Source organism: Agelaius tricolor, unplaced genomic scaffold, assembly GCF_023055355.1.
Source record: "Agelaius tricolor isolate 1412-34295 unplaced genomic scaffold, bAgeTri1.0.p SCAF_6, whole genome shotgun sequence".
Classification (NCBI taxonomy): domain Eukaryota; kingdom Metazoa; phylum Chordata; class Aves; order Passeriformes; family Icteridae; genus Agelaius; species Agelaius tricolor.
In genome coordinates this window covers 266677-287577 of record NW_027269266.1, presented here as the reverse complement: position 1 = coordinate 287577, position 20901 = coordinate 266677, and the positions used below count along the sequence as shown (strand labels likewise).

Sequence of the window (20901 nt, the reverse complement as noted above, 5' to 3'; positions counted from 1 at the left end):
GAATAAACCCACAGAAGTTGCTTATTCATCTGCTTCAAGTTGGGCATTTTTTGCTGGATTGAGACTCAGAGGGGAGTGGGGGCATTCTCTTTCTAACTGTTTGTTTTTGCAGTAGTTTTGCAAGCAGGTTTTGTCTCCAGTTTTCTTTTTGTTTTTAAGGAGAACTTTAGCTTTCAAAGTGTATTCTAAAGAAAATTTAGAGCCCTCTTTTAGGCATCCTTTTTCTGCATACAACTTGATTAATAATAATTTTAAACTTGTATTTAATAAAACATAGACTCAGTTTTGTCTGAAAATGTATTACAATTTATTTCTGCCATTTTTGTGTAAAATTTACAGAAACAGTGTTACATCGTGCGCTCCAAAGGTAATGTCTCATTCCTCTAAGGCTGTGTCCTTTCCTTTTCTTTCTGTTTTTCTCTTTCTTGTTTTTCTGATCATATTGTTATGTGCATTGAACCCTTTCTTAGGCCTGAGGTTCTTTGGGGGGGTGGGTAAGAACGTGCTCTTATCAAAAAGATGATTTTCTCTTCAGCAGTATCCTAAACCAATTTAAACTTGAGTGAAGAAAGGTATTTGTCCTTCTGTAAATAACCTGCATAACAGTGTCTATTAAAAGGCAGATTTTGAATGGTTTAAATGGTGAGAGCTCTATATAGAAATGTTCTAATAAAGTATTATTTTGGGGGGATGAACTCATCATGGCTTTAGGTTTCTCTAGTGCCAAGACAGGAGGTAGGTTTGCTCCTGGTTAAGTTCTGAAGCCAAAGCAAATATTCAAGGATTGATGCAGAAAACCTTGGAATGCTTTTTTAAAGTGCACCTTTGCAGAATAAATGTCAGATTACAGCCCTGACACTGAGGTGAGAAAACTTTCAAAGGCACCACAAGGATTTGGGGCTCTGTTTTCCATGGGAAGTTACTCAGTCACCCAAGTCCTTGTGGTGCATCTGAAAGGTTTCCCTGTGGGACAAAGCTTCTCCTGCAGTTCTCTCTTGGTGAACAAGGACAAAACCCTGTTTATTTTACCTCTGACTGCCAGGGGAGTGGGGCAGCCTCTGCATGGGTTTAATGCACCAAGCACCCCTTCCTCTGCTCAGTAAGCACCAGTGCAAAGGCAGCTCCTGCTTAGGTGATTTGCTTAATTCGTCTCCAATGCTGCTGCAGCATGGCAGGAGCACCTGCAGCCTCCCCAGCCCTGGTTTTGAGCTTCTTGCTGTTTCCAGCTAATTCTAAACCCTCAGTCTTCACTACTATTTGGTTTCATTGAAGTAACCCACTTCTGGTTTTTTCACCCCTTTAAATCAGCTTCATAATTAAAGCCACTCCAACTGTTTACTTAGCAGCAGGTTGTTAATGCAGTTAACTCTTGCTTTAAGAGCTTCAAAAGCCATAAGGATTTTTCTTTTTGTAGCAATATGCTGTGTTAGCAAGGAAAAATCAAAGAACACCTACTGCTATTGAGAAATTTAATGTTGTGTTAATAGCATTTCTTCCCCTGTGTTAACCCAAAGAAGCTTTCTGTATTATTCAGTATTAAGGAAGTGGGTGGGCTGGTTGACATTTGGAGCTTAAAAAAAAAAAACAAAAAAATCAAGAGTGTAAACACTCCTGATTGACAGTTCCACCTTTTGGGATGTGTTCAGCACTGCAGGGTTTTGTGACCTAGTAGTTCAAAACTCAAGGGAAGAGAAGTGTTTAAGAAGTAATATTTTATTCTAGCAGTGAAAAACTTCATACCAAATCGGTGTTATTGTAAATCTAGAAAAATCACCTGTGATTGATTATTTATTTTGAGAGCAGGGAATTCATTGGAAGAAGGCTTTAAAAGCACGATAGTGCTTGGGAGGAGAGAGAGAGAGAGAATGTTTTGGGAAGTGATTTCTATTTGAATTCTCCCCCAATATTTGAGCAGGCTCTGATGTTCTTTACTCAATATTCCTGCAAAGCAGGATCCCCTGTGCAGCAGAAATTCAGGCTCACTTGGAGAAGTAACTTTAGTTTTCTTTTAGAAAAGGATTCGCAGCATTAGAATCCAAAAGATTTGTAGAAAAAGCAGTTGCATTTTCCATTCAGGCTCAATGTGAGAAGCTGAAAAATAGAGAGGAAATCTGCATTTATCAGTGAAGTGTAGGTGGCACAGAATGTCTGCTGTTGATTTTGGGAAGCCTGTGAGGGTTTGAGCTGAAGTGTTTGATGATTTAAGACACAAACATTGCCTTGTATTCTGAGTCAGGAGGCCAAGCAGGTAAATGGGGAGTGAGAAAGAAGTGGTGGGAGGTGAGGGAAAGCAGAGAATCTCTCACATATCATAACTCTTCTTTTTTAAAATAAACTCTCTTTAAAGTGACCTTGCAATCTAAGAAGCTAACAAGCTCAGAAACATTTAAATCCCACTGGTCACCTAATATTTATCACCAAATTGTATCTTCTCTCTAAAAATCATAAAGTTACATTAAATGTGTATTTAAAGACACTTGGAAATCGTTTACTGCATGCATGAAATGATACTTGGTACAGCTTTCAGTATGCACACTTAGCTAAACTTCAGACAAACACCATGTAAAAGTTTAAGAAAGCCTGTGTGTATAATCTGTAATGTTAATTTGTTAATTCCATATATTTAACTGTGTTTTTTCACTATTTTTGTCTTACCTTCACCTCTTTTTTTTTTTTTTTCTGTGTCATTCTCCTCTTTTACTTCATCTGAATCCCTGATTTTATTTTATTTTACCATCTTCCCATCTTGCTGTTTGTCCAACAGAACAACAAAACCTGCTCCTCATCTCGATGGGTAAGAATCCTTTCTTATTTCTCAAATGATTGCTGAAGTTTGAGGGTTATATTGAAAGTAGACAACAATGGGGAAACAAATCCTTAACTCTGTGGAAATTATACAATGGGATGAGATAGAAAACAAAAGTTTCAGTTCTATAAAAATTTCAAGTTGCAACTTATTTCCTAAATCTGGACAAAAACTTGAATTGTCTTAAATCCTAGGATTATTTCTTTAAACCTGCTTGCTGCCCTCAGCCCATAAATTTGGGACTTGAATTGCCAAACTTAATATATTTGAGCAGTCATCTCTTTTGGGGCTTGTTTTTATCCCTAAAATTTATGGGGCAAATGGAAGACAGGAAGAGAAATGTGGTACCACAAAACAAAACCAAGGATTCCTATATTTTAACTGTCCCTGCAATGCCAGAGGGGAATTGTATCCTGGGTTTGTAGAGATCTATAAATTCTGCTTCTCTGGGGAGGAGTTCTGTCATGTTTATAGATGGGCTCTTGATCTCTATTGCACAAAACTGCAAAAATAGAAGGGTGGGTTAGGAATTTTCATCTGTTTACCCTGCTCTTGTTGAGGAGATGAGACTGCTTCAGTTTGAGGCAAGTACTTGATGTCAGACTGGATCTTTGTTTCACATTGCATAAAAATCTTAGCATTGTTGTCAATGTTCAACTTAAAATCATTAAAAAATCTTATTTAATGCGTTAAGAGCTCAGTGTTTCTATCTCAGAGTGACTTTTGAAATGTGGAATTAATTGGAAAATCACCACAATGATTCATAGACGTTTTGTACTTTGTAACTACTTCCTTTCTGCAGTGTGCACGTTGTCTTTGGGCTGGTTATTTCTGGCTTTGAAGTCATAGAACAGATAGAAAATCTCAAAACCGACACGGCCAGCAGGCCCTACGCAGACGTGCGAGTCATTGACTGCGGGGTGCTGCTCACCAGCTCGGCCAAGGAGGGTGAGTTCCCAGGAGTTCACTCAACATTCCCAAAATTCATCGTGTTCATCTCTGGGAAATGGATTTGTAGGGAATTCTCCAAGCCTGACAGAAGGCTCACACTGTGTGTGCATCTGGGTGTAAACTTTGAGATGGGAAATGCTGATTTAGAAATGCCATGGAATAGGACAGACATTGCTGAGGGAGAAATGGAGCCAGAAACAAACTTCAAAGGGTGGCCTTGCAAATAGGACTGGGTACTTTGGGGAAATAGAACAGGAAAGGTGCATTGGAGTGAGACCCATGAGGGGTAATTTTAGATGATTGGCTTTAAGGCATTTTCAGCATGGTGTGGCTAAAGCTGATAGGACAAGAAACACTTATCATCTATTATAATTAAATAATAGTTAGCTTGTAATTATAATAACATAAATTATAACCTCTGTATTGTCTCATCCTTCACATGAGAATGAAAATGGAATAAAAGTTTTTAAAGCACCTCTCAGTTGCCCCAGCTCTGGGTCAGAAAAGGGTTTAATCCAACACCCCCCTCCCAGGAGCTGTTCCTGATCTCTCTTCTTGCTGTGCTGCAGAACCTGCTCAATGACAGAGTGGGGATAGAATGCAAGAAAATGAAGATAGTGCAGAAGGTGATCTGGCCCCTGAGGAGCTGCAGCTGTACGAATCACCAAAGATTAGGGACAGGCCTGCCCTTAACAGGCCACAGCTGTGTCCAGTGAGGTTGAGTGCTATAAAACAGTGGGTCAGGGGGCTGAGAAGAGTTGGAGATGGTTGGGTGTGCTGTGAGGAAGGAGGAGTCAGTGCTGTGAGGAGCTGCATGTGAGACATCACCAAGAAGGTATGGGAGCTTCCCAATGACAGAGTTCCTTTTGTTCTTCATGGGTCTCAGGGTGCCTTGTCCCCTCTTGAAGCAAATAGGGAAGAACCCAAGGTCTGCTGGAGTTGAATCAATAGAATTGTACCAGTGTGACCCTGGGAGCTCAGGGATTTCCCCCAGAACAGGAGGGACTGTAATCACTGAGAATTGAAAAATAAGATAGGTGATGATGTATCAGAAGTTTAAACAGAAATGAGTGGGTCAGCAAAGGGCCTAATCCAACACTCATGTCCTCAGAGAGTACAACAATTCCACCAACAGCTAAAAATCATTGTGGTAGACGTGTGGAATCTTAATTAATTCTTGCAAGCCTGTAAAATGTAAATCTTGGTGTAGGAGAGCAAAGCACAGCAAAAAAAATAATTTCTGCCCTCAGCATTTGTCCCCTGTTCATGTTAGGGGTTGACATGACAAACTCAAAAAGGAATCAAAAATTACTTTTCTGGGTTTTTTTGAAAGAGGGAGATACAAATGCACTGTTTTTAAAGTTGGATTTTGTGCACTCTCAAAGGTTTAAAGATTCTGTAAAGTCAGTATATGCAATATATGTGGTCAAGCTTATTTTCCTTTTCATGAAGATTCATAGAGAATAAATGATCTTAAATATATGTTTGGACAGTCTCTGTGAATTAGTGGAGTGTTATAAGTTTGCATTTTCTACCTAATTTCTGATTTTTCTTAGGATAAGGTGGTAATGTATCTCCTTTAGAGAAAGTCAAGAGGAAAAAGTCTAGTGTAAAAGTGTGAGGAATCAGAAAAGAGGAAATAACAAAGTTTTGAAAATAAAAAATACACAACTGGGCCAGCAACTAATTTATTCTTAATCTTTGATTTGTAACCTGTGCATTGTTTCTAAAAGTACCTAATTTTTTTACTATAAGTGGTCTTTGCTTATCTGAGTATTTTGTCTTTGCTGGAAAATATTTGTATAATACCAACATGGATTTAGACTGGGAACAGTCAGATGAATTTTTATTTTGATTCTTTGATATTGTGAAAAAGTTCACAGAGCTTTTCTAAAATGGCCCATTTGTGTATTTCTGCATCTATAAAATGATGTGCTTTGTGCTTTTACATGCACACACATGTGCACAGTGTCAATTGAAAATATCTCTTCAAGCTTTGGAGAAGAAGAAGAAAGTTTGCTCTGACTCAGAAGCCTCAGAGTCCTCTTCCAGTGCATCCAGCTCTTCAGAATCCTCCTCTGAGAGTGAGGCTGAGAATGAAAGGAGCAGGAGGAAAAAGAGGAAAAGAAGAGCTAAAACCAAACAGTCCAGGAAACGAAGGAAGGAGGAGAGGAAGAAGGAGGATTCAAGGTGCAAGCGAACCTCAAGCCAAAGACGGTGACTGGTCTCTAAAATCTAATAATTGCAGTAAAATCTGGGAATTCTGCTTTGTTTTCATGAAGTGCTCAAGCAGTAAATATGAAAATGCTTTTAAGTTTTGCTGCATGATTTTATTAACAAACAAAAAACCCTAAAGTTGAGCCTGTTGAGTTTTCCATTAAATGGAAGATCTTTGTAGATAAAAGCAAGAGTGATGTTGAAATGACTCAGTTCCAGCATGTAAAACTATTCAGGGCTCAGCACACCTGTGTAAAAGTGAGAGTTCAGGCTTATTGCAGAACTTGGTACATATATTTGATTATCTTTTAAAAATATTTCTCAACAAGTTGTAAATGAAAAGCAGAATTATTTGCTGTAAGGCAAGAACTGAACTTTCTCTCCAGTAATAATGGCCCATCCTCCCTTTAGTCTAAAATGGGTTGTGGACACATTTTGCTTGTTAAGCCAACTCTAAGTTTGCTGCATCTTCTCTTGGGACCCAGCTGGCCAAGGGATTGATTTCCCAGCTAAGTGTGATTTCTCCCCCTGCTCTTTGCCTTGGCAGCCTTTCTGACAAGAGCGATGTCGCAGACAAAGTCGACCTTAGCACCAAGCGGGACAAGCCCGTGGTACGTCCTGAGGAAATCCCCCCAGTGCCTGAAAATAGATTTTTGCTCAGAAGAGATGTGCCTGTTGTCAATGTAGAGCCTGAACCGTAAGGAACTCTGAGCTTTTTATTCTGACTTGCTGAAATTTGTGCATGAAATATTCCTGTTAACATTCTCTTCCTGGTGCTGCTGATTGCAGTGTCAGAATTGCTGCATGTGGTCATTTCATTGTCCTTTTTACAGTTTCTTTTCCTTGTGACCTGTGCCAAGGGTTTTCAGTGAGATCTTCAGATGATTTCATTGATCTTTAAGGGTGTTAAACTCAATTAAAAACTATTAATGAATAATTTCAGAAGTAATCATGCAATGCAAACCACAGGAAATACTTGATTGCAAGGGGAACTTGGGATTGGGAGAGGTGATTTTTCATCTTTCTTAGACTGATGAAGAAACTTTGGTTCAGAATCAATCTGGAATTTCATGACTTTAGCAGTGTTTGAGAATAAGAGAAAAAGCTCTTCTTTTGCTACTAAGGAAGTCACAAGTTCACGAGATGCTTTCAATGTGTTTTTGTACCTCCACTGTCAAATTTCATTGCTTTTGTAGCTGAGCTAGTCCATTACAGTGGGTTAGCTCTAAAATCAATGTTGGGTTTGTTTGGTGTTGGGTTTTTATATTCCCCTAATGGTACAGTTTCCTGTAACCCTTTTCTTGGAACATCACTCACATTCCCAAAGATTTACTCACTTCTTTGGGGGATATTACAGGGGCTGAAAGAAGCAAAGCTTTAAAACCTGTCAACTATCCTGAACTGAGATCCTGAAACTCTTCTGCCCATGTTATGTTCAGGATTTGTGCCCCAAACAAAAGTTAACCTCTTGTGACAGTGTTTTGCAAGTTCATTGTTAGCATTAATATTTGTGTCAAGAGATCAGGCTGCACATTTGGTTGGAAACAAATACATGTTGATTTGCCTTTTGTTGCAGAACTCTCTCGCTTTGTTTCTTCAAAAAAACCACAGAATTCTGTCTGAAAATGAATAAGATGATGAATATTTCTCATTTTTAACTTAAACTAATTGTAAGTTAATTGTGTTTCTTGCTGTGTAACTTCATACTTTATTAATTTATGTAGGAAGCTTCTTGATGCTGCACCAGTTCTGACTGACCAGAAACCATCAGTCTCTAAATCTGGACGAAAAATTAAAGGAAGAGGCACAATAGTATGTGACAATTTTATTTATTTCTTTATTTCCTCTCACTCAGAGTAACATCCCTGACTTTGAGCTTTGAATTTCCCTGGAGGGCTTTGTATGATACTTTATTTACATGTTGTAGGATCCAGTTTAGAAAGCATTGAAATCCTGTCAGGTAGTTGATTTTATAACACTTCTTTTCCATCCTTCCTGTGACTTCTTTTAACTTAAAAATTGTTTGGAGGAAAAAAATGCCTAAATGGAATGTTTGGGAATACTTAGGTAAATAAAGACTTGGGGAAAAATAACTTAAAGTGGAGTGTAATTGGCTTCTGCCAGATATTGGGGTTTCTGTCTTTTTTTTCATCATTTTGGCACCCTCTCAGCAAAATTAAGAATGCAAAAGATGTCATTTAGGGCTGGCAGTTGGAGAAACACATTTTTCTTCTATCTCTTATAGTCTTTATTAGCACAGCTTCTGTCCAGGTGTGATGTTTTTCAAAATAATTGTTTGTAGGTTCCACGAGACTCTGGAGTATAAAATGTGAGAATTAGGGAGGTCCATGACACCCTGCAATTTTTTAGGCTATTCTTCTATAAAAGCTGGTTTTCAAGTAGTCATTGCTTCAGCTGAAACAATAGTGAAGCTCAGGTTATCTTGATTTTGGTTTTTTATATAAGAAGGATGTTTTAAAGCTGCCTGCAATTACCTGGATAAATAAATGCATGCATCTTTGTGACTTTATTCTGGGGGACAATGCTTTTTTTCCCCCATTTTATTGCTTTTATAAGTGGCTCAAAATAATTGAGTCAAATCCAGATGTGCTTTTATTGAGTCAAGGAGGATCTGATTTCCTCACAGAATTTACCTAAGTGTGTATCCCACTGGGTAATGGAAAATAATGAGTTAGCAGTAGCAGAGTTCTTCTTTCTCTGCTGCACAAGTAGCTCTTGTTGCCTACTTAAATCCTCTGCCTAAGCATAATTTTTTTAATGTGAAGCTTCATTGCTCTTTTTTGTGAAAGAGTTTTGAGGGGTTTTTTGTGGTTTTTTTTTTTGTGTTCAGTTTCTTATTTTTTTAATTGCTTTAAAGTGACTTAATCTGGATTCCCATTTCTGAAGAGCAGTAACTTTTGCAATGGGGTTTGTCTTTGCTCCTACAAACCATGAAGAGTTTGAAGTGAAACATCTGTGCTTTAAAAACGAGGGTGGTTATCTGCAATAATTGCATTATTCCAAAAGGGAATCCGTGGCCTCCTCCTTGATTCTTCCTTTCACATTTCCAAAAGCTGCCTGAGCTGCTGGCCTCTCTCAGGCCTAGAAGTCTATATAAAGGTATAAAAGGTGCAGCAGTTGTGTAAGAAACCCTTGCTGTGTGTGTTTGCTGTGCCAGCGCTATCACACCCCGCCGCGGTCGCGCTCCTGCTCCGAGTCGGACGATGAGGAGAGCAGCGAGACCCCTCCCCACTGGAAGGAGGAGATGCAGAGGCTGCGGACGTACCGAGCCCCCAGCGGGGAGAAGTGGAGCAAAGGAGACAAGTAAGAGCCTCCCCACCACAGCTCTGAGATGTCCTGGCCTTTGGGAAGCCCTCATTGCTTGTGTAGATGTAACCACAGCAGTACCAGGATGAGAGGAAACAGCCTCAGGTTGTGCCAGGGATAGATTAGATATTAGGAATTTTTTTTTTTCGCAGAAAAAATATGCTGCCCAGGGAAGTGTGGAGCCCACCATCCCTGGAAGTGTTCAGAGAACATGTGGATGTGGCACCTAAGGATATGGTTTAGTGCTGAACCAGGTGGTGGGACTTAGTGATCCTAAAGATCTTTTCCAACCTTAAGGATTCAGTGATTTCCTTCTCCTCAAAGTGGACTACATGGTTTCTTTGGAGTAAAACAATCAAATCCACTAAGCCTTTATTGTTTTAGTTGTATGTTCTTTCAGCAGTTACAAACTGTGTGATGGATGGAAGTCAGCTCTCCAGAATTCCTGATGGCTTGATAGTAAATAGGAGCTTCTATCAAATTACAGGAGATAAATCTTAAAAGGAAAACTTAAAAATATTATATGTAACTAGTAGTGCATAATTGCAAATGTTTCAGATTATTCTTTTTTATGTACTGAGATGTTTTAAAACTTGTATTTAAATATGGTTTTAGGATCCTGTTTTGTAGAGGTCAAAGTCCTGCAGACTGAGGTAATTAAAACTTTAAATCTCTTTACACAGGTCTTAAAAGATGCACAACTTGCTTGTGTTGGCTGATTTATTTCTTAGGGAGAAGTAGCTCTTGATAGAGATGCAATTCTACATCTTAAAATGAGTGTAAGGAACTCAAAGCAATTCTCTGCTAATAAAATGTGTGCTAGGGTTTATGTAAACTCATTTAAAATTAAGTTTAAAAATACTTAATTTATATAAAGGTTTTTAAAGCTTTTGCACTTAGTCTGGGGTTTTTTTGTTTGTTTTCCAGGTTGAGTGACCCCTGTACCAGTAGATGGGATGAGAGAAGTGCATCCCGGAGATCCAGGTCTTGGTCCCATAACGGTTACGCTGATCTGAGCACTGTGAGATACTCCAGCCATCACAAGAAGCACAGGAAAGAGAAGAAGAAGGTGAAACATAAAAAGAAATCTAAAAAGCAGAAGCACTTCAAGAAGCACAAGCAAACAAAGAAAAAGAAAACATCAGCCTCGTCAGATGTAGAATCCTCTCATTCCTTCCACAGGAGGACAAAATCATCTTGTGATCGTGAGAGGAAATCTCGTTCTTCCTCATTGTCTTCCAGGCGTTCATCCAGGAGGGACTGGTCTAAATCTGATAAGGAAGACCAGAGCTTGTCATCCTTATCAAGCAGAGGGTCTCGATCATACTACAGGTCCAGATCCAGGTCTAGATCTAAATCAAGATCTTACTCCAGAAGAAGTTCTAGATCAAGATCAGCCTCTAAATCTTCGCGATCTCAAAGTAGGTCACGGTCAAGTTCTAACCCCAGGCAGCAAAAGACTGTTCCCAATTCTCCACGGAATATTTCAGCACGGTTAAATGACACTAAGCTGACCAAGACTGCTGAGCCTGTCCGAGCTGTGATCCTGCCCAGTGACAAGGTCATCGTGCCACCAGTTGTCCCAGAAAACCTCCCTGTCATACCCTTAAGTGACAGCCCCCCACCTTCAAGGTGGAAACCTGGGCAGAAACCTTGGAAGCCATCGTATGAGCGAATTCAGGAGATGAAAGCTAAAACAACCCACTTAATTCCCACCCAAACTAATTACAATTTAGTGGTGGTTAAGGAGGCCAACACTTCTTCCTCCTATCGCAAGCAGGAGAGGAGCTCCGAGAGCGATCGGAGCGGTTACTCCAAAGGCCGCAGCGACAGGAGCTCCGAGAGCTGGCCCAGGTCCAGGAGCAGGTCCTCTCGAAGCCGCTCCTACTCAAGATCTTACTCAAGGTCTAGAAGCCCATCGAGCTCCAGGACAAAATCTCCTTCCTCAGGCAGGTCACCGTCCCCCAGTAAATACCGCAGTGACAGGTCGGGGTACAGCGAGTCCACGTCCGACTATTCCCTCAGCGATGAGGACAGGCACAGGAGCAAAAGGAAATCCACATCCAGCGATCCCAAAGCCCGGGGCCTCAAACCGAGGCAGGAAACAAGCTCTGATAGCACTTTGCCTTACAAGCATCCAAAAGACTACGATGAGTCTTCCCAAGGGCTGAAGGAGAGTGACAGTTTGTCATCCTCAGACTTGTCCTCTGACAGCGAGCGCTCTGCCAAAGCCAAAGCGGTCCAAGAAAAAGAAGGCCGCTTTCCTTTAGAAGGGGATGCTGAGAAACAGGATAAAAATGGCTTAAGTTGTGAGAGAGGGGAGGAGAAAGGCAAGGGTGAGCGGGATTCTGATCACTCCAAAAAGAAAGCAGCTAAGGAGAAATGCTCGGAGCAGCCCAGAGGTGGTGCAAAAACAAAACGCAAATCCTACTCAGGTAGCAAATGGGACTCGGAGTCCAACTCTGAAAGAGGAGAGGCAAAGCATAACAGGGGGGATTCCAGACCCTCCTCTGGGAAAGAAGAAGGAGAGGCCACCTCAGGGTCTGACACAGAGCTTAGTGTTACTAAAAGGATAAAAAAACAATCCAATTCCTCAGAGGGCTTTTTGGGTTCTGACTGCACGTGGAAGACAAGCAAACAGTTGTCGTCTTCTGAGTCTGAGAGTTCTTGTTCCAGCTCAGCAGACACTCGAGGCAAGTTGAAAAAACACAAACATGGGTTGAAAAAGACTCCTAAAAAATCACATTCCAAAAAAGCAAAAGAAAAATCGAAAGGTAAAAAGGAGAAAAAACACAAAGTCCAGAAAAGAAAAGAAATGTTTCATTGGCAGCCCCCCCTTGAGTTCGGGGAAGAAGAGGATGATGAGATAAATGAAAAGCCGGTTACCAAGGATGATAAAAAAGAAAAGCAGCTTAGCAGGGACATAAAGGATAAAAAACAAGTTTATGAAAAGGATGAAATAGCCACAGATAAAATGGGAAATGGTGAAAAGTCGTGTATGAATGAAAACCTTTTAGATAAAAACACCACATGTGGGGCCTCGCCAGATCGCAGCAACCTTAATAAAGAGCCCATTGAAACAAGCACTTCAACTGGTATTTTAAACTCAGGAATAAACGTGGCTGCCTGCAAGAGTGAGATTAAACAAGCTGAAGAAAATAACCAGAATGGGCTGGAAGATGTTATTCAGACAGATGACAACATGGAGATTTGTACTCCGGATCGTAACTCGCCAGGGAAGGTGGATGTGGATGTTTTGTCTCCTGTCATTCTCACTGCTAAACCTTTAAGTGCTGGTGTAAAAAAAGAGTTACAGGTTGAGACCCCTGAGCAAGATGCTGTTAAACTGGGAAACAACATAAGGGACTTCATTAATAGTAAAGAAGAAAAAGAAACGGGAAGGCAAGAAAATAACTCTACCCCTGTGTCTGGTGCTAAAGACTGTAGTTTAAAAAGTGAAATTTCTGAAAATATACCAAGCAATATGATAGACAATAAATGGAAGCCTTTGCAAGGTGTTGGTAACTTAAAACCAGCAACAATCAGTATGACCACGGAGGTTAAAAATGTAGTATCAGCACCAGAACCCAAACCAGCAGGCTTAAGAATTGAAATAAAAGCAAAAAATAAAGTAAGGCCTGGGTCTCTCTTTGATGAAGTGAGGAAAACAGCCCGGCTAAATCGTCGGCCAAGGAACCAAGAAAGTTCCAGTGAGGAGGAATCTCCGAGCAGAGATGACAACAGCCCTTCCAGGAGTCTCAGCAGGTCACGAAGTAAATCTGAGTCTAAATCCAGGCACAGAACCAGGTCCATATCCTACAGTCACTCGAGGAGTCGATCCCGAAGTTCTACATATTCATACAGGTGAGAAGCATGTGCTGCTCCCACAGCCAGCCCTGGCAAACTGAATGTTCTGATGTTTTCAAGGAATGCTTTTCAGGTTGTGTTTTTTGTGTTTTGACAGCCCTGTGTTAGAAAAGAAACAGAATGGTTTGGGTTGGAAGAGACCTTAAAGACCATCCATGGGCAGGGACACCTTCCATTATCCCAGGGTGCTCCAAGTCCTGTCCAGCCTGGGTTTGGACACTTCCAGGGATCCAGGGGCAGCCACAGCTTCTCTGGGCACCCTGTGCCAGTGTGAAGTGCCCTCCTTGTCCTGTCCCTCCATCCCTTGTCCCAAGTTCATCTCCAGCTCTCCTGGAGTCCCTTTAGGCCCTGGAAGGGGCTCTGAGCTCTCCCTGGAGCCTTGTCCTCTCCAGGGGAACATTCCCAGCTCTCCCAGCCTGGCTCCTGAGGCGAGGGGCTCCAGCCCTTGGATTAACTCAGGGGCCATATCACCTAGCAAGTATGGAATAAATATTTAGCTAGAAAACTAAAGTTTTGTAACTTCTTCTGGTTCCCATGTTCTGCTGCTCTTCTCCTCAGCTGTGTTCTCTCTTGATGTCCTTGGCTGTAGGTCCAGGAGTTACTCGAGGAGCCGGAGCCGGGGCTGGTACAGCCGAGATCGCTCCAGGAGCCGCAGCAGTTCCTACCACAGTTACAAGAGCCGTAGGTGAGTTCACCCAGCTGGAAACTGTGCCAAACATGTTCCCCTGCTCTTGTTCCCCCTCTCCCCCTGCCCTCTTCAGCACTTCTGGTTTCTGTTGACTAAAAACCCCTCTGTGGTGTTGGTTTTTGTCAGTCGGAGCTACAGCAGGAGCCGATCCAGGAGCAGTTCCTATGGGCACCACAGTCGATCCAGGTATGGATTTGATGTCTTGTGAAAGCTGACCTAGAACAGAGACTGGACAGAGCTAAAGAATAAAGCAGGGATTTATTCAAAGGCCTCCATGGATGCACCTTGGGCAGCACAAGAGCCCAGCCAGGGCTGCACCCAAGATGAACCAAAATGGCCCCAAAATGCACCAGCGCTCCCGGGCTCTCTCCCTGGGATCAGTTCTGCTCCATTTGCATCTTGCAGTTCATTGTCCCATTCCAGCTTTAGCCCCTGCAGTCCCACCCTGCTTCTTTTTCTCTCTCCAGCCCACGGGGTTTGTGCTCTTGGGCTGAGATTTGGGTCATTTGTCCTTGGTGCCCAGCTGGAGCAGGAATTGTTTTGTCTCCCTGCTCTGTGCACAGAGCTCAGCATGGCCTGATGTGAAGCTCAGACCCACACACTAAAGCAGCACAGAATCTGAAAAACATAAAAGCTGAAACCTGAGGTATCAGGTTGTGCTTTTGTACAAACTCTGCAAGAAATGTGCTGCCCATCAAATCATCTTAGTATAAGTTTACTTTGATTTACATTTCTTTAAAATAGACTATCATATAATTATTGTCTATGAAACTATTATATATCATACATACTACCTATTTTATTATACATACTGTAATACAAATGCATATCTAAATACATATTTATTTATAAAAATACTTTGTAAGATTACTTTTATCTCATAGAATCCCAGAATGGTTTGGGTTAGACAGGACCTTAAAGATGATCCAACCCCTTGCCATGGGCAGGGGCACCCTTCCCTAGACCTGGGTGCTCCAAGCCACATCCAGCCTGGCCTTGGACACTTCCAGGCATCTGTAGTACTTAAAACTATTATTATAATATCCTGATGGCAACTTGAATCAAAGCAAAATGAACACAAGACACTTTCAAAAGCTGAAAATCACCAAACCATCCTGGCATTACAATTGTAGGTAATGCCCTAAGTAGAAGTGAACACATTTGCTTTTGTTTTTTTAAATAATATTGAGTTATAAATGGAATTGCTTGGCTTGCTTTCAGAAGTATCAGCAAACAAGAATTTTACTAGAAATAAAAGGAACGGCACAATGCTTTATAAATGCTTAGTATGTCCTTCCTAATAAAATTTGAGATTTTTACTGTTACTTTGAAGATTGTTGTTGTGTTGAAACCTTCATAAAGCATAGAATTGTTTGCCACATCATAATTTCTATACATGCCCTCATACCTCTGTATAAATATCCTTTAAAGCAGCATTTAAAACAACATTTTAGCCCAGAAATATGAATTCAGTATTACTTTTTCCCCCTTTAAAGCAGGTCCTACACCTATGACAGTTACTACAGCAGGAGTCGGAGCAGGAGCAAGAGGAGCGACAGCTACCGGAGATCTCGGAGCTACGACCGGAGATCCAGGTGGGTCTGATCCTGCCTGGCTGCACCAGGATTTGCTGGACACAAACAGAGGATGTTGAACAAGGCCAGAGTGCTGCTTTTTCCCCATAAGAATAAGAAATACACTCAGCAAAAGTAATAATTCAGACTAAATTCCAGTTAAAATCAGAGCGCGCACGCGAGCGAGGAAGTTGGAAGTTTTGACATTCCAAATAGGAGGATGGGGAAGCAGCCAGGATAAGGAAAAGTTGATTTCCAGTTCATTCTATCCATGCATTCAAAATCAGCACTTTTTCCCAGAGAAATGAAGTCCCCATCCCTGGAAGGGTTGAAAACTTGTGGCAATGGCATTGAGGACATGGTTTAATAGTGAACACAGTGGGGCTGGGTTAGCTTGGTGATCTCAAAGGTCTTTGGCAGCCTTAATGATTCCATGATTTGATGTATTATATTTTTAAATAATATCAAGTGTTTTAAAAAACCCACATAGCTCACAAGCCTTAACTCAAGTGCTCTCTTATGGATTAAAAGCTGCCTGGTATGCAAAGAATTCCACTGTATGGTAAATTCCTTTTGGTTATGCTGCAGAAATGGATCTAAAACAATCTGGAAGGGAAATTAAAAGTTTTGCTGGAATCCAGATTTCATTTTTAACTTTGCAGAATGTATTTTGAAAGAATATTTTTACCTGCAAATCTGCTGAGTTTGGAATATATTTTATTCTCCTCAGTCCAGGGGATTTATATAAGTGTAAGTGAGCACATTTCACAGAGATCAGAGATATGGAGAGTTGTAGATACATTTAATTACACTGATGATTTGTTTTATACCTTTTAATGTGCCTTCTATTAGTAATAAATCAGGTTTCTAAGACTACTGTACATTTCATCCTCTCCTCATATAAATTTTTTCACAGATTTATACCAGCTCTCAATGGACTTTGCTCTCACCCATTTGCACAAGACAACTTTCATCTTGTGTTGGAGGGGGGAAAATTAATGAGTTTTAATGAAGAATGTGAAAATAAACTTAAAAACCATTGCTTTATTAAGTTGAGGAGCTTCAGTGTGTGATTAGGAAATGCTCACCTTTCACTTAGAAAGCTTCCCTTACAGGCAGGAGGCTGGAAAATCTCTGAAAGCTTGTTCTGTGTAATTTGAACGTGGCCTGTGGCTTGTCTGGAACCATCTGGGCTCTGTGTTGACATTTGGCCAGGTGCTGAGCTTGGAATTTGTCTGGAGGAGCCAAAACATTTTAAATACAATTTCCACACTGCAGACACACAAACACACCTCTGTTGTGGTTATGGGGCCTAAGTTTTAAGACCCTCCTTCAAACATGAAAATAAAATTTATAAATCAAGGATTTGTGAAATTATGCTAGTTGAGAAATACTTGCAGTGTAAAATTCCAGTTGTTAGAGTACACTTCTCACTCAGCTCAATTAGCTTTTATAAAAACATAAATTTTGGATGGTTTTTAGCTGTAACAGAGAAAGCAAGAAATTACAGTTTGACTTGAGTTACACAGAGTTTTCATCATATGAATTTAATGATTATTTCCATTTTAAGTATCCTTTAATGAATCCTTCACTTACAAGAAATATAATTCTCTAAAAGACTGGTGTGTTTTCTTATCTGTAACAACTTTTTAACATGATGCAATTTTAAATTTGAAGCTCAAACTGCAGCTTTGGGGCATTTAAATCTTTTCTGTCCTTGCAGGTCCTACGGCTCCGACAGCGACAGCGATCGCAGCTACTCCAACAACAGGAGCCCCAGTGAGAGCAGCAGATACAGCTGAGGCTGTTCCTTTCAGGATGGAAACTCTCTTCCAGAGTTTTTTCACTGTTACATTCAAAAAAAAACTCTTCTGACAGTGTCACAAGTGAAGGTTGTTTGCTGAATTAGCTGAAACTTAACTCTGCTTACAGAGAGAAGGACTGAGCTCAACAGCTGATGTCATTTTTTATTTTTTTTATGTCAAATGCAACTTTTACAAAATAATAATAAAAAAAGCCCAGTTTGGTTTCCTTGAATCAGCTTTTCCAAGCCATGTATTACACACTTAGGTGAATTGCTGCTGCCACTTTTTGGGTGCAGCAGTCAGGACTGTCTTCAAAAACACCTTAGGAAAGATGTGCTAGCAACTATTAAACTGTGAAGTCAATTTCTTAAAAAGGCTGCCATTTCTAGTTGATGAAAATGCTTTTTTATTGCTGGAAGCTGTTTCCATTCTGTCTTGATTGTTGATTATTGCATTCTGTACAGGATATAGGTGAGGAAAACAAAGGCTGCCACTCTGTCTTAATCCCTCCTGAGCTGTGGTGTTCTGGAATTCTGCTGGAAAAGGTGAGCTGATGCCCAGTGGGAATTGTCAAACTGACAAGCAGTGAGCAAAAGTGTGATGAATGAGTTTGGAGCTTAATATCCAACCTGTCTAATCTTCTTATGTTTAAAAGAGGAATTTTGTGATAAACAGCAATGTCCTTCAGAGACTAAAAATGTGTTTCCAAACACTTCCTGACTTTGATTTTCAGTTCCTATTACAGTGCTTGGCATCCTTCAACACATTTTGAGTGTTGTAAACCATGAGTGTGTCATGAGTTTGTCCAAAGCACTCTTTCAAACACTGACATGATGATAATTTTTTGAGAAAACCAGCCATAAAGGTTCCTTTATAAAACCTCCTTTATAAAAAAAAGCTCTATCCCATTCACCATAGGGAATATCAGGTACTGATATTGCAGATATTGAACTATATCTTGTTAAAGCAGGACTACAGAAATACTGGGATGCCTCATAAAAAGCATGAGCAATACCTTCAAAGTAAAGTTTAGTACCAAAAATTACTCTTAAGTTCCAGGCAAATGGCTTGCAAAAATATAAATAGATTCAAGCTGAAGACCATTGAGTAATTCTTGCAATATTCTGATTCAGTTGATTTAAAACAATCTGTAAAGTTTCTTAGGGGATTTAGAAAGTTGAGTTCTGAGAAGCAGATTTTTTAATGGCATAATGCAACCTGAAAATTGGGGTCTGTGGTGACAAAACCAACGAGCTTTGATTAAAGCTAATGAGCACTGTTGTACCATAACAGTTTCCATTAATGACTCTCTGTAATATCTGCACATGCTTTCATTTGCTCATTTCCAAATATTGGAAATTATTTTTCTTAATCTCATCAGGACCCAGTAGCTCTGACAATTGAAAGCAGTAATTTCTCACTGAGGCATCAGTTCCTCTCTTTGATTGAATTAAGCTCCCCCAAATTTGATTTTTTTTTTTTTTTGGTACACTTATGAAAAGCAAGTTCAAAGGGAGATGGTGATGATTCCCTCGATTTCTGCCCACCCACAGCACATTCCTGATTTTGAATTGGCCATGGAGGTTTTTCACTTTTCTAGAAGTACCCAAAACTCTGCTCTTGCCCCTTTCCTACACTTAAGAGTTTAGTGACAAAGTGAGTGCATGCAACCTTCCCACCCTTTGGCAAACTTCTGATGCTTTTTAGCATTAAATACAGTTAATATCCAAGTCAGGATACATTTACAAACATGTTTCTAACAGCAGCAGCCATCTCAGAATCCTGAACAAATATTTCAGTGATATTTGTTGTAGTTTCATCATTTTCAGTACAGCTGTAACTTGGTTTTTTTTTTCCCTTTCTATGAAAATAGAACAAGAGGGTTCATGGTCTTACAAAATATACAAATATAACCATTAGTATTCAATACCTATTAGTGAAACTATTGCTCCAGGATCAGATTTTTATCATATTTCAGATCTGATTTGTCTTTTTAAGGCCAGAAAAAGGTAATAGAAATATGGTGAAACAATTAACTGTAGTTATCAAAAATTACTGCACTATCACTAAAATCTTTCATATCTTTAGTCAAAGGTTTATAAAGCAATTCCATCAGGTAGAGAATGGTTGGGGAGGGGTTGAGGGAAGGGCTGGGGGTATTTTTACTTGGTGAAATCTGTTAAATTGTGCTGCAGATGGAAAATGTCCCCCTGAGCTGGTTTTCTAACGCTGCTCTATGTTTTTGCAATTTTGTTATTCCAAAGTAGTTGCTGTTTGTAAAATAAACTTTTGTACATATCTGCAAATGCTGTTTTCTCTACATCTGGAGAAATCTGGGGTGCTGCTTGAAGGAAACAGGCAGGAAAATTAAGAATACACTTTCAGAATCCACTTTTGTCCCTTGCAAGACTCAGACACGAAGTTGCTTTTCCTTTTCTTGACCTACATAGGGGAGCTATTCCTCAGCAGGACTCTGGGTTTACATAATAGTCATTGGAGGAGCAAATATTTTGAAATTTCCAAGTGATTTGAGGTCTCACCATTTCCTCAAGATCTATAAAAGTTCCTCTCCTTGGTGAAGAGAAACAGTTAAGAGATCTCCACAGCAATCTGGGAGTGGACTGAGCTTCTCCACTCTGCTGAATCTCCTTTCCCAAACACACATTCCCAGACCATTCCCTCAGCATTTTGGAAATGTGCTCTTAGCCCAGGGCAGCAGATGTGGTGCCTTGCAGACTGATCCACCAGGCTCTCACACCTCCTGCTCCACAGAACCTGGGTTTCAGTGCAAGCACTGCCTTTGGCAGGAGGTGAGGAGGATGAGGGCAGGGGGTTCCTGGTGTTTGCCAGGTCTGCAGTGTGACCTGGATAACCTGGCACTGCCTGCCCTTGGGGGGAGTGGCACCAGCACAGAGCAGCTGGAACAGTGAGTGTTGCACCAGGGCAGCACAAACCAGCTTGTCATGGAGTCACCTGGTTGGAAGGGACCTTCAAAGGGACCTCAAAGCCCATCCAGCCCCACCCCTGCCATGGTAGGGACACCTTCCACTGTCCCAGGCTGCTCCAGGCCCTGTCCAGCCTGGCCTTGGGCACTGCCAGGGATCCAGGGGCAGCCACAGCTGCTCTAGGAGACCTGTGCCATTACAGAGAAAATTGGGAATTTCTTCCCATTGTCTCATCTAACCCAGTTCTCTTTCAGTTTGAAGCCATTCCCTGTGTCCTATCCCTCTTCCTCTCCAGCTCTCCTGGAGCCCCCCTAGGCCATGGAAGGGGCTCTGAGTTCTTCCTGGAGCCTTCTCTCGTCCAGGGGGACATTCCCAGCTCTCCCAGCCTGGCTCCAGCCCTTGGAACATCCCCATGGCCTCCTCTGGACCCCAGAGCTGGACACAGAGCACAGCAGGGTGAGGTGAAAGGGCAGAATCCCCTCCCCAGCAGGGGGCTGGAGGTAGTCACCAACCTTTCTTCAAGAACACAATGTTCTGGATGCTTCCAGAACTGTGTTCCCTGCAAGAGCCAGTCCTGGGGCTCCCAGGGCTGCTCTCAGGTGCTGCTGCTGTGGAGGGCACGCTGTCACCTTGAGCTGGCTGTGGAGGCAGGGCTGGAGCAGTGCTGGGTAAAAATAGAGTGGTGACACCCAGGCATGGACTGCTCAGGATTGAAACAGGT

At 41.1% G+C, this 20901-nt stretch overlaps 1 protein-coding gene across 3 annotated transcripts in view; it reads left to right on the top strand.

Moving 5' to 3' along the window:
* NKTR (natural killer cell triggering receptor) overlaps nucleotides 1-19541 on the top strand; it is a 39803-nt gene extending 20262 nt beyond the window's left edge. For 2 of the 3 annotated variants that reach the window (XM_071428467.1, XM_071428469.1), the window contains 11 exons: nucleotides 2765-2794; nucleotides 3609-3754; nucleotides 5752-5974; nucleotides 6522-6671; nucleotides 7699-7786; nucleotides 9153-9298; nucleotides 10229-13165; nucleotides 13758-13853; nucleotides 13983-14042; nucleotides 15353-15451; nucleotides 17154-19541. In XM_071428467.1, coding sequence (XP_071284568.1) covers nucleotides 2765-2794; nucleotides 3609-3754; nucleotides 5752-5974; nucleotides 6522-6671; nucleotides 7699-7786; nucleotides 9153-9298; nucleotides 10229-13165; nucleotides 13758-13853; nucleotides 13983-14042; nucleotides 15353-15451; nucleotides 17154-17232 — 4054 coding nt within the window. In that variant the 3' untranslated portion in view covers nucleotides 17233-19541. The remainder of the gene's footprint in view (nucleotides 1-2764; nucleotides 2795-3608; nucleotides 3755-5751; nucleotides 5975-6521; nucleotides 6672-7698; nucleotides 7787-9152; nucleotides 9299-10228; nucleotides 13166-13757; nucleotides 13854-13982; nucleotides 14043-15352; nucleotides 15452-17153) is intronic. The other variant, XM_071428468.1, reaches the window with a different exon arrangement.
* Nucleotides 19542-20901: the final 1360 nt, after the last annotated feature.